Source organism: Panthera tigris, chromosome A2 (genome assembly GCF_018350195.1).
Source record: "Panthera tigris isolate Pti1 chromosome A2, P.tigris_Pti1_mat1.1, whole genome shotgun sequence".
Classification (NCBI taxonomy): domain Eukaryota; kingdom Metazoa; phylum Chordata; class Mammalia; order Carnivora; family Felidae; genus Panthera; species Panthera tigris.
Genome location: NC_056661.1, coordinates 53,502,145 through 53,514,265, shown reverse-complemented (window position 1 = coordinate 53,514,265; position 12,121 = coordinate 53,502,145). Strand labels below are relative to the sequence as shown.

The window sequence follows — 12,121 nt, the reverse complement described above, 5'->3', positions numbered from 1 at the left end:
TAGTTTTCTCAGGGAGCTGGATTCGGTGAGTGGAAAAATATTACGGAGGAACAGAAGACATTACCTTTTTTTCTCACATTTTTGTGTAGTTTCTCAAAATTATTTTAAAATTGAAGAATCAAAAAGTGCTTGTAGTAAAATGTCCAGCTTGAGGAATTTTCACAAAATGTTCACAAACTCTCATACAACCAACCCCTTGATCATGAATCGGAACAGCTCCAGACCCCCCAAAACTCCCTCATGCCTTCTCCCAGTCAGTACCTCCTACCGAGGGTAACCACTATCCTTATTTCTAACTGTACTGTTAATTTTTTATGAGCAAGATTACTTCTACAATATAAAACATCAAAAGACAACAGCCTCCAAGGATTTCTTTCATGTATTTATCCAACAACAAAACAACATAACTTCTTCTAGAAACACAAAAATAAATGTGGGTCCTTAACTCCAAGCAGCTCACAGGCTAATGACTAATCAAATATCAGAGCCCATGAGAAGCATGAATCTAGTCCCACCAGCGCAAGGGACCACTCGAAGAAGTGGAGCAAAGTTTCACAGAAAAGTAGGGCTTTAAAGGATGAGTAGGAGCTGACTGACGGCGGCTGCAGAACGTACAAGGCTAGAAAGAACCTTTGTAAGTGAGCACAAATGAAAACTAGCTCTTTAAGATACCAGTTTATGGGGCGGTCTGGTAACGGGTTAATCCTATTTGGTTTGGCTTCCGAAGCTGTCAATCAGAATGACGTCATTGTTGATCAGGTTACTCGGGAGGCGTACATTTATTTGCCAGCCAGGTAATGAGGAAAAGGAAGTCTCCGGAAACTAACCCTGGTTGCCCAGGAGGGGAAAACCATGCACCCTGCAGAGGCTGCAAAGCCCTTAATTAAATTCAACCACTGTAAGAAATACATCTACAGCTTCAGTGTGCCCCTGTGCTGCCCCCTCTGCCAGCAAGTCATGAGCTCGAGGAAGCTGGAGGAAGCACCTGTTAGCATCTCCAATCCCTTTACCAATGGGCATCAAGAAAAATGTTCGTTCCTCCTCAGACCAACTCAAGGGACGTTTCTGAGGTACGGTGTTTTTTAAGTGTTACATTGAATTCTGTAAACCTTTCCTTTTGTGTTGTGGTCACTAAAACTTTCTAACATGTACTATACAGGGTGAGGCTTGGTGGATAGTCTTGCCAGTTTTTTTGGCATTAAATCCTAAAATGTAGATCTACTCATTTCATAAAGATAGATGGTGTATGTACTTTCCTAGAGGGATAAGTGCAAGAATATATGAAGAACATGTGAAGGTCAAACCTGCTTATACAATCTTAGGAGAGGAAAACTGAAAGCTTGGAACTTTTTTTTACCCATAGATTTTGCACTAAGAGGCTAACTGGGAAAACGACCCAGCAGCTACTCCAGTCAAAATAATTCCTTTACTGTGAGTTAGCCTGAAATATCTGTGGCAAACAGGTACCATGTACAAAAGCCTGAAAAACGGCCACATACAGACTATTCTACATGGTGGTGAATTAAATTGAAGACCAGACCTGGTGTGCCTCAATTGTGGATGCCACCTGACTTTAAGAAAGATTTCAGAAATCAAAAGAAAGGACCTTACCTCCTTAGTGTCCCTGTGGAGTTTACAAATGGAACTAGAAGTGGCCCAGCACAGGCCAGGTGTTGAGAGCATGGATGCTACAGAACGATGGCACGTGCTTTAGGAAGCGTGTTCGTAAGCATCATTGTGACCTAATGCGGAGACATCCTAGCCTTCTTGAAATCCCCCCTCCCAACGCTCATGTGCCCTCAAAAGCTCTGGTTTGGGGTAAGACGGTTGGAGTTGTCTATTTATTTCCCTGCTTACTAACTTCCTTAATTGATTTCCTTCCTGTCCTTATGTGGATAAAATGAACGAAAGTGTGCAGTTTTGCACCCCTGACTCTTCCCGGAGGTCACAGGATACAGAGAGAACAGTGCAGGCCATAGTACCACAAAGCCCCCAATTCCTATCCTGTTTTCAGACAGCATCAGACCCTCTGGAGTCTCTGTTCCTCATCTGCAAAATGAGGGTCCTGCCGACCTTGCAGGGTGGTGAGGGGCAGTGTTAAGGCAGAAACATGACCCGGGCACCAGACACAAAGTGGAGCCAACATGCTCTTTTCCATGCTGTTCTTTTCATATTCAGTTCAGAATGTAACTGGCAGAAACTTCATTTCCCTTATCTAAATCATGAAGCCCAAAATGTTTCACAAGATCCCCTCATTCATGCTAACTTGGAGAATTACTTGGCTAGATTCTGAAAGCTTTTGAATAAAGTGATTAAAATTCAGAATTCATCCACTATAACATTGATTCATTCAACAAATCCTTACCAAGCATCTCTGTGTGGGAAATGCCAGGGATGTCACAGTGAATGAGCCAGAGCCCTGCTCTCCAGAACATGATAGGCTTTTGGGTTGGCCCCTAATAAGCATTTATGTACTCTGTGATGTGGTAGCAATACTGATGGGCCTGGCCTTCCTTGGCATCAGCAGAAGGGAGGTGGTGGTGTTGAAACAGGTTATATGCTTTAGCATCCTCCCATCCCCTCATGCCAGGATCTGCAGAACTTCAAGTAGTCCCCTGCCCACCAGACCTTCTAAGGCCAACTTCTAAACTGTTCCTTTCCCTCTCATCCAATTTCCAAACTCTCAAGAATGACTCCAACTATTCAGTAGAAAATTTCATCTACTTTGTAAAAGAAAACCTTCAATGACCCTTGGAAATCACTGAGGTTCTCATCAAACTAGGTTAAGATCTCTCAGGGCTGCCACATATGGTTGTACAGGTTGTACACTGCACAAAGATGCTTTGTCAAGGTGGTTTTGGGTCCTGAAACTCAGGAGGCACTACATCTAGCAAGCCAAACATGCTGGGCAGAGCTGCATCTGCAGGAAAAAAGGGAACTTTTCTTAATTTGTACAAAGGAGTTGTATGAGAGAGAGGTGGCCCTGCCACTGCCCCTATGACATGCTTCTGTAACAGTCTACATTTTTTTCCCCTTCAGAGCACTTATCTGTTAAAAACTCGTTAAACTAAAAAGTCTTCTCTGGAAGCAAGCAAACTCCAAGAGGGCAGAGACCTTGTCAGGCTTATTTCCTGTTGTGCTACTAGCCTTTCACTTCAAACGACAGGCCCATAGTTCGTTCACACCTGATAAATATCTGTTGCATGACTGAGAAATAACTGAAGGACAGGGGGAGGGAAGGAACACCTAGGATTGAGGCAGGAAACAAAGTGCAGTGACATGCTTATGCAGCAATCTTGGGGTATGTAAGTGCAGCGCTACAATCAGACTGGTACCTTGTTGCCCAGCTTCATTCTCAGCCTCTGAACCCACAGTCTCAAAACCCTCAAAGTGGTGGCTGCAACAAGATGACCTGGGGGATCACTGTGAAGATGGGGCAGCCATTTGTGTTTTCAGTCATTTTAAACCCTCGGACTGCTCACTTTAATGAGGAACCTGCGGTCTCATGAAGGAGCTTTATCATTTAACAACAACTTCTGATTTATTTACTAAAAGTTATTTTAATGTTTATTTTTGAGAGAGAGAGAGACAGAGGAGGGGGGGAGATAGCATGAGCAAGGAAGGGGCAGAGAGAGAGGGAGACACAGAATCTGAAGCAGGCTCCAGGCTCTGAGCTGTAAGCTCAGAGCCTGATGCAGGGCTGGAACTCATAAACTGTGAGATCATGAGCCAAAGTCGGACGCTTACCAACTGAGCCAACAATAACCTCTGATTTATTTGACACTTGCAGGCACTCAACTGGTATTTTATTCTTACAACCAGCTTGCTAGGAGGTTTATGATATTCCCATTTTCCAGATGAGGAAACTGAGATCAGAGAGAGAAAGTGACTTGCTAATGTCCCCGTGCTAGTAAATGATGGCCTGGGATTGGAAATGAAGGTTAAATCATACGGAATCATAGATTTAATGAACAGTCTCAGGTAAAGAGTAATTTCAGAAAACAAGGCCATCCAGGAAAAGTGGGTGTGGCTGCAGGCTATAAAGACCAAAAGATGCTACTTTAGTTTTGAAGGTAGAGGTCCACTGAGATGCACTCAGGATCCTCTCCCCGGTCAGCCTGTAACCTCACCTACAAGGCGGGAAGCATGAGGATCTCTTTCAAGAACTGACCTCCAGCTGTGCCCCTCAGCTGGGCACCTAAGAGTTAAGCTGACTTTATGCTCTAGGAGGAATGGCCTTCCAAGGCCTTCCACTGCCTTTAGTGATGGGGGGCCAAAAAAATCCAGCTGGGGGGGCCGGGGGAGTATTTTCTACCTCAGATGTACTCTTGGCTCAACCAGTTTTGAAACAGTGCTTCCATTCACATGGCCACTGATGGCAAGTTTTGGCACCGGCCAAGATCACTCTCCTGCTTTTAAATATGGACTCTTCATGCCAGTCATGTGCAAATGAGAAAAAACAGAAAACTTGTTTCTTTCAGGGAGTACGATGGAAGGTCTGATCTTCACGTGGGAATAACCAACACAAATGGTGAGTGCACTGCCACTGGTTTTTTGTTTTGTTTTGTTTTATTAAAAACTTAAAATGTCCCCACACTACTAGGTAGGAGAGAGTGGTATTTCTAGAGAAAAAGTGCTCATGACAACATTTAATTAGGGAATTCCTCTTTTCCCGGGGTTCTCATACCGTACCATTAGGTGGGCGATGCTTACCCCCCTTAAAAGAGAAATACTTGACTTTACAGTAACTTAGTACTAATGACAATTCTAAATATTTGAAAGCTTGTTAATGTTTTCTCAGCCAAGAGTATCACCAAGCCTGTTTTGTTGGTTTTTTGAGAGAGGAACATGATTTCTTCTTGTGTTGGAACCAGAATCTGGACCCAGCACACTGCCACTGGGTCCTCACACACCAGGGTCTCTGGTGGCCAGGCACGGGCCTCAGGAATAAACCAAGGGACAGAGGACTTGGGCATGTGGTGGGTTCACTTAAAAAAAAAAAAAAAAAAAAAAAAAGGCATGTTTAAACAAAGCAGTTCCTTTGCCCAGACTTAGCTCTGAGGGCACAGCCTGGAGGCCCTGAAGCCAGAGCATCCAGCGTACAGGAAGAGGGCCTGGTACCCCAGTCACAGGGGGTCGTGGGCCTAGGGATGGTGAGCAAAGCCAGGCAGGTGAGGCTGTGATCACAGGCCTCATAAGTCAAGTCTGAAGGCAACCTTTCTGCACCTGCTCAAGGTGGGAGAAACTGACCAGCGAACAGAAACCCAGGACTGGATTTTTGAACTCAGATTTACCCACATGAGCAAATTTACCACCCATTTCATCAGTGGAAATTTATTGCTGATTTAAGGAAAGAAGATAGACACATTCGTAAATAGAAAACTTGAGCAAAAAATATTTGGAGATGAATATCTATTCTAGTCTCCATTTCCTGGGGGCAACTTCACGGTGCTGGAGAACAGGTAGAGCAAGAACTGGGTTTCCCTGAAAGAAATGCTTTGCTGAGGGCCCCGGAGGCAGAGGCTCATAACCCCCAATCCTGACTCTAGGCAAGGCCCTCTCTAAATCTGTTAGGTGGGTGGCTGCCTCCCCAGCTTGATCCTGTGAGATTCTAGGGCCTCTCACGGTCTACTGCTCTTCGACAGTAATCACAAAGTACAACTGGGTTTCTGTTATGTGGCATTTCCCAGGGGCAGTTGTCATTTTCTGATGGCCTCTAAACAGAGGTGCATTTTCCCTTAGGCTTCCGCATGACTCCAGTTTTGGTTGCAGGAGTTGTGTATAATTACACCATGCACGGGGTCCAGCGAGATGAAGCAGGGTGGGAGCAGAGCGTAAGCATCCCTTTACTGCAGCCCGGCATGTATGGACTGATGGATCAATGGGACAAGTACCTGGAAGACTTCTCCACCTCGGGAGCCTGGCTGCCTCAGAGGTACAGGGCTGTAGGGGCCACCTGCTCATTCACCATGCAGGTGGGACCCCAGCTCAGAGGACTCTTAAGCTGTTTAGTTCATGGTGAGCCTGTACCAAGAGAGTAGTACCTGTAACAAAGTTTAAACAGGGGTTGAATTACTTTGGGTTTTCTGCAGAGGTGAGCCAATGTACATTTACACAATAGAATCACAGCATTTTTTAAAATAAATGTTTATTCATTTTTGAGAGAGAGAGAGAGAGAGAGACAGAGAGATGGAGAACATAAGTGGGGGAGGGGCAGACAGAGAGGGGGACAGAGGATTCAAAGCAGGCTCTGCATTGACAACAGCACAAACCATGAGATCATGACCTGAGCCGAAGTCGGATGCTCAATCAACTGAGCCACCCAGGAGCCCCAGAATCACAGCATCTTAAGAACCAAAAGGACCATAGCTTAGTACTCCAGTTATTTGACTAGATATTTTTACATACTTAACATTTAATATGTACAGCAAGACCCCTATTATATTCCCTTAAACATTTTTTTAAATGTTTAACATGTAAAAATAATGTTTTTGTGATTTGGCAAATTTGAAATTTCTCAATTTATTGCTCCCTCAACACTTTAGATATATAGCATACTTGTGAACCTAAATTGTCTTGAGGCTTCCCTTAAAATAAGTTTAGACACTGGGATACCCTAAAACCTGGAAGGAGAACTCCATTTCTAGAATGTCAGCTCCCTAAGTTGGCAGTTTCCATACAATGAGTCAGCACATGTAGACATGCCCACTCCTGTCTTATGTAACTTGCAAGTGGACATGGCCCAAACTGCCAAGTGTCCCTCGAAATTGCACCTCTGGGAGCTCTGTCACCAAGGGGGTCAGCACACATAGGGGCCCAGTCCGCTGACAGCCCAATTTCAATTCTGCAAGTCCTTCAACAGCTTCATGGCTTGTTCCTGAGCAGCCTTTTTTTTTCTTTAATTTTTTTTTTTTAACGTTTATTTATTTTTGAGATAGAGAGACAGAGCATGAACAGGGGAGGGGCAGAGAGAGAGGGAGACACAGAATCTGAAACAGGCTCCAGGCTCTGAGCTGTCAGCACAGAGCCCGATGCGGGGCTTGAACTCACGGACCATGAGATCATGACCTGAGCCGAAGTCGGACGCTTAACCGACCGAGCCACCCAGGCGCCCCTCTTTAAATTTTTTAATGTTTATTTTTGAGAGAGAGACAGAGTGTGAGTGGGCGGGGGAGGTGGGGAGCAGGGCAGAGAGAGAGGGAGACACAGAATTCGAAGCAGGCTGCAGGCTCCAAGCTGTGAGCTGTCAGCACAGAGCCCGACGCGGGGCTTGAACTCACAAACTGTGAGATCATGACCTGAGCCGAAGGTAGATGCTTAACTGACTGAGCCACACAGGTGCCCCCTGAGCAGCTTTTAAACCTAAGCCTTCCCTTCTCACCATCCTTCTTTTGTAAGGTATGAAGAAGACCATCACAACTGCTACAGTTACACCCTCACGTTCATTAACTGCGTTCTGACCACAGAAGGCAAGGGGCAACTGGACAAGGGTGAGTTCACGGAAAAGTACGTGGTTCCGAGGACAAGGAAGGCTTCCAAGTACATCACACTCTACCGAGGGATAGAGGAGCATGGTTTCTACGTGACCGACTGCCCTGAGGAAGAGACAAACCCTTCTGAGGGGAGCGGTGTGTGCTGAGTGTGCCGTATGCCAGCAGAGGAGTAGCTCGGGACTTCCTACCATTAGTAGATACTAGAGATTTTTAGGTGGGTTAAACTGTGCTTAATACCAAAGTGTTATGACTTTACGTTTAGCATATTTCCACATACTGCAGTATAAGAATTTATAAAATTAATAAAGATTGTCCTGTTTTTAAAAAATGTTTTATTTATTTATTGCAAGAGAGAGAGAGAGAGAGAGAGAGCATGAGCATGTGAGCGTAAGCAAGGGGAAGGGCAGAGAGAGGGAGAGAGAATCCCAAGCAGGCTCTGTGCTGTCAGCATGGAGCCTGACACAGGGCTTGATCTCACAAACTGAGTCAAAATCATGACTTGAGTCAAAATCAAGAGTTGGTTGCTTAACCAACTGATCCACCCAGGCGCACCTATAAGGGTTTTTGTTTTTTTGTTTTGTTTTTTTAAAGAGAGCATGAGCTGGTGGGAGGGGACAGAGGGGGAGGGAGGGATGGAGAGAATCTTAAGCCGGCTCCATGGAGCCTGATATGGGGCCTGATCCCACGACCCTGGGATCATGACCTGAGCCAAAATCAAGAGTCAGATGTTCAATTGACTGAGACACCCAGGCACCACACCCTGGGTTTTAAAAATTGTATTGGATTACAACTAAATTATTCTCATAATGGTTTGATTTTTAAACTGAGATTCCATGATACAGCAGAGTGGCAGCATTTTTATTTACAGAACAATGAAAACTATTTCTATAATTAAAGCTGAACAAATTCACCTTTCCATGTGAACCCAGAAAGTAGGAATTTGTAGAAAGGTGAGCAAGACACAATTAATGAAGTAAATTCACTGGATTGTTTTTATTTAAAAAGCACATGGTAGCCTTTTGACAGCAATAGTGAAACAAAGAGAAGAAAGAAGGAAAGACGTAAGGAAAGCAAGTAAGCCAGGGTCTTGGAATCTAAGTCAGGAAACAGGTTCCACTTCTCAATTAGCCTTTATGAGCATATATGCAAAGTGGATGGCAATTCCTCAAGTCATTCTGCTTCATTTTGCCTGACCTCACATGAGGAGATCAGGGTATTGAGTTTACCAAGGCAAAGCACATCCCCTGCCTACTTTATTATTTTTTAAACTTTATTTATTTATTTAAGTCATCTCTACACCCAGTGTAGGGCTCGAACTCACGACCCTGAGATCAAGAGTCGCAGGCTCCACTGACTGAGCCAGCCAGGGGCCCCTCCTCTGTCTACTTTAAATGCATAATTCAGGAAGGATACAAGGAAAGGTGGACTTCTTTCTCTAACACCTTCAGGGGAAGGAAGGGGGAACAGGTGGGAGGAGTAATTATGAAGAAATGAGGTGACTTAACAACCACATCAGAATTCATATGTGCAAATAATCACTGAACTTTAGCCAAGGAGCGAAATGTTTCAGCATTCCTCTCTGGAAACTGCTTCCAGAGTTCACTTTGTTTTTGACCAAATGTGATATACTGCCACATCTAATCTTATGCCCCAGCTATGGCACCAAATAAATGATGTCTAATTTCCAAAAAACCAAATCCATCTTTAAGGAACCGGTAATTTACCCATAATAAAGATATTCAGAAAACTTGCTACAGATCCGTAAAGCCTGTTACCAAGGAGGCATTTGGGTAATGTTTCAGAACTCGGCAAATTCAGTGGGGGGAAAATGCATGGCACACCAACATTTGCATTTACAAGTTTGGGTCCTTTTAAGAGAAACGAAACTTCCCACCCAGAACATGATACCGCTTTAAACAGAATCATGACTACTCTTTTGTGGTGTTCAAGAAGTTATAAAGACTTGACTGGGTAAAGATGAAAAATCGAGTGTTGAGTTTGGGATATATTCCAATTTGTCCCTATTCTCTTAACACACTATTTTTGGACTCTACTTCTCTGGTCCAGTTCTTTACCCAATTATTGATAATCAGAGCAGCTGTAATTAATGAATATTCATTAAGGACTCCATACCTGAGTAAATTTCTTAATCTTTCTTCCCTTTTAATCCTTAAGACCACCTTGAGAAGTAGGTACTAACAATATTCCCAATTTGCACATGAAAAGGGAAACTGAGGAAATGACTTGCCCAAAGTCACACAGTTGGAAAATCAGAGATCAAATCTAGGTTTGACTGTGAAGGCCGTGCACATAACCACTGGGCCACCATTTGCCACCATTAGAGAAGATAAAGGAGAAAATAAAGATTGTGCTTCCATCGACATTCAAACAGGGAATGGAAATACATGTCATAAAAATTCGGATAAAATAAGGGTAAATGTTAAAAATGGCAATTTCACCCTTTCTCTTAGTGCAGCATTCCTTGATTTTCAAACAAAGCTTTCACGGCCTCCAGTCCCTGTTTTAGGGACTGCTCTCCAACCTGGGGGTGAGAACGGCAGCAGTCAGCCTATTTCTTCTTTCACTTCAGGAGGCTACAAATTCCCTCTCATAAAAATCACAATACCACCTTACAAACTTTACCCCTAATGAAGGAAATTAAGCACTGACATAACACCAATAGATGGCAATGTTGCTCAGTTTTGCAGAATTATGAACTGAGAGTCCTTCCATTAAGTTTCTTTTATCATACCAGCTAAATGCTAACTGAAGGATGAGGAGAGTCAGCATTGGCACCAACTCTGCTTCCCAGAAGAGTTCTCCAGAACTGGCACCCCCACAATGCACCTCTTCCATCTCACGGTCTAGTGCTGCCCTGGGCACACATCTAGTCCTCATCAACCCTCAAGTAATGACTGACTGCTGGGCTCCTTTTCACTGCAAGGTCATAAAGTTAGCCTCAGGGTTAACTGATTTGAAAGTCTAAAATGATCCACCCAAAGCATTTCCCCAAAGCTTTCAGGGCATGCATGAATTACTCCTATAACCAGGAAAACCTAATAAACATTATTTGAGAAAAAACACACAATGGCCATTTCTGGCTCCCCTTGCACAGGAGGAGAAACTTCTCCCCATCCCCAGAGCTGTCTTCACTACTTTACCTCCAACTATTTTTCTGTCACCTCCTTCTCCTCCACTCTGTCACCTACCAGGGCATAAAATAGGCTTTACATTTCCTAGAGAAAACAATTATGGCAGTGCTTATACTTTTGGTTTATCTGAAAGAGGAAAAAGTACACACGCTTCATGCCAGACACTTTCATTTAGTCCACAAAACACACTCAGCATGCTGTGATCATTTCCATTTCACAGGTGAGGAAGCTAAGGTTCAGAGTGATATGGGAAGGCTCCCAAGGTCACCACTGTTTCCCTAGTGTAGACTTGGAATTTGGACGTAGGTTTTTCTAATGCCATTCTTCCTACTTTATCAGAATGTGCTACTTAAAAGTTAGGAAGAGGCGCACCCGGGAGGCTCAATTGGTTAAGTATCCGACTCTTGATTTCACCTCAGGTCATGATCTCATGGTTGGTGAGTTCGAGCCCCACAAGGGGCTCTGCAATATCAGTGTGGAGTCTGCTTGGGATTCTTTGTCTTCCTCTCTCTGCGCCCCTCCCCAGCTCTCTCTCAAAAATAAATAAATAAACATTAAAATAAAAGGAAGAATATCTACCTGTGTAACATTGTTTCTGAAAATGGAAAGATTCTAAACATCTTAAATGCTTGCAATCTTTCATTTTTTTAAAAGAGTGAATTACTTTGAAATTAAAAAAACCCACTACCTCTTAGTTTAACAGTTTCACAAATGTGCTTTTTCAGATCATATACTCCTACAGGATGTCTCCCTGTATTACACAAAGTGGTAGAAAGACTAAACTTTTTCAGCTTATATATAAAAAAAGTTAAGATTGAAGATAAATCAAGCATTAGATAACTCTCAATTTTAGAAATGGACCTCAGTTTCATGGAAGTTAACATTCATGGTATAATTATTTGAGTCTGTAATCAGATTTTTAAGAAATCAATTTAGTTGGTAAAATCACAAATGGGAGGTAGGTGGTGGTGGGGAGAAGATAACTCATTTCTTTTCAACCTAAGTACTCCTCCACAAGGGGAAAACTAAGTTAAAAACCAATTCAAGTAAATAGCAACTTAAAAAAAAAAAAAGAAGAAAGAAAATGACAATGCTTTAACAATAAGGGCAAAAAAAAAAAAAAAAAGACGAAATCAAAATTTTATTCCACAAGTAACAATGACTTTTCAGACTTGTGTACAGACTATTCTAAAAAATGTAGGGAAACCTGAGCAGCTCAATCCCGGTTAAACTGCCTAAAACCACGTCCCATTCATGTTGGTTTAATCCCTGCCAATCCCTGTATGAATCACTTAATGGAACTGAGTCTCCTTACAGGAGGACTTAGGCCAGTAGAGGCACAGACATCGGGATTTCCCCGCACAGTCTGGGAATGAGGTCAGAAAAATGTCAGTCTCTAAAACTGAAGCTAAGAGAATCAACATACCATAAGCGACTGCACAAATCACTGCCTTCAGATGATGGGTAATGGTGGTT

General features: G+C 43.2%; 1 protein-coding gene across 2 annotated transcripts; it reads left to right on the top strand.

The window, feature by feature from the left end:
• Window positions 1-756: 756 nt before the first annotated feature.
• Window positions 757-7,675, top strand: MKRN2OS (MKRN2 opposite strand). 2 transcript variants are annotated; one of them, XM_007075442.3, is made up of 4 exons: window positions 757-1,070; window positions 4,482-4,531; window positions 5,773-5,935; window positions 7,399-7,675. In XM_007075442.3, the coding sequence occupies exons 1-4, from the start codon at window positions 853-855 to the stop codon at window positions 7,637-7,639; spliced, it is 672 nt and encodes a 223-aa protein (XP_007075504.1). In that variant the 5' UTR covers window positions 757-852; the 3' UTR covers window positions 7,640-7,675. The 2 variants fall into 2 exon arrangements, with proteins under 2 accessions (XP_007075504.1, XP_042835465.1); XM_042979531.1 differs by having other exon boundaries at window positions 5,743-5,935.
• The last annotated feature ends 4,446 nt before the right edge of the window (window positions 7,676-12,121 follow it).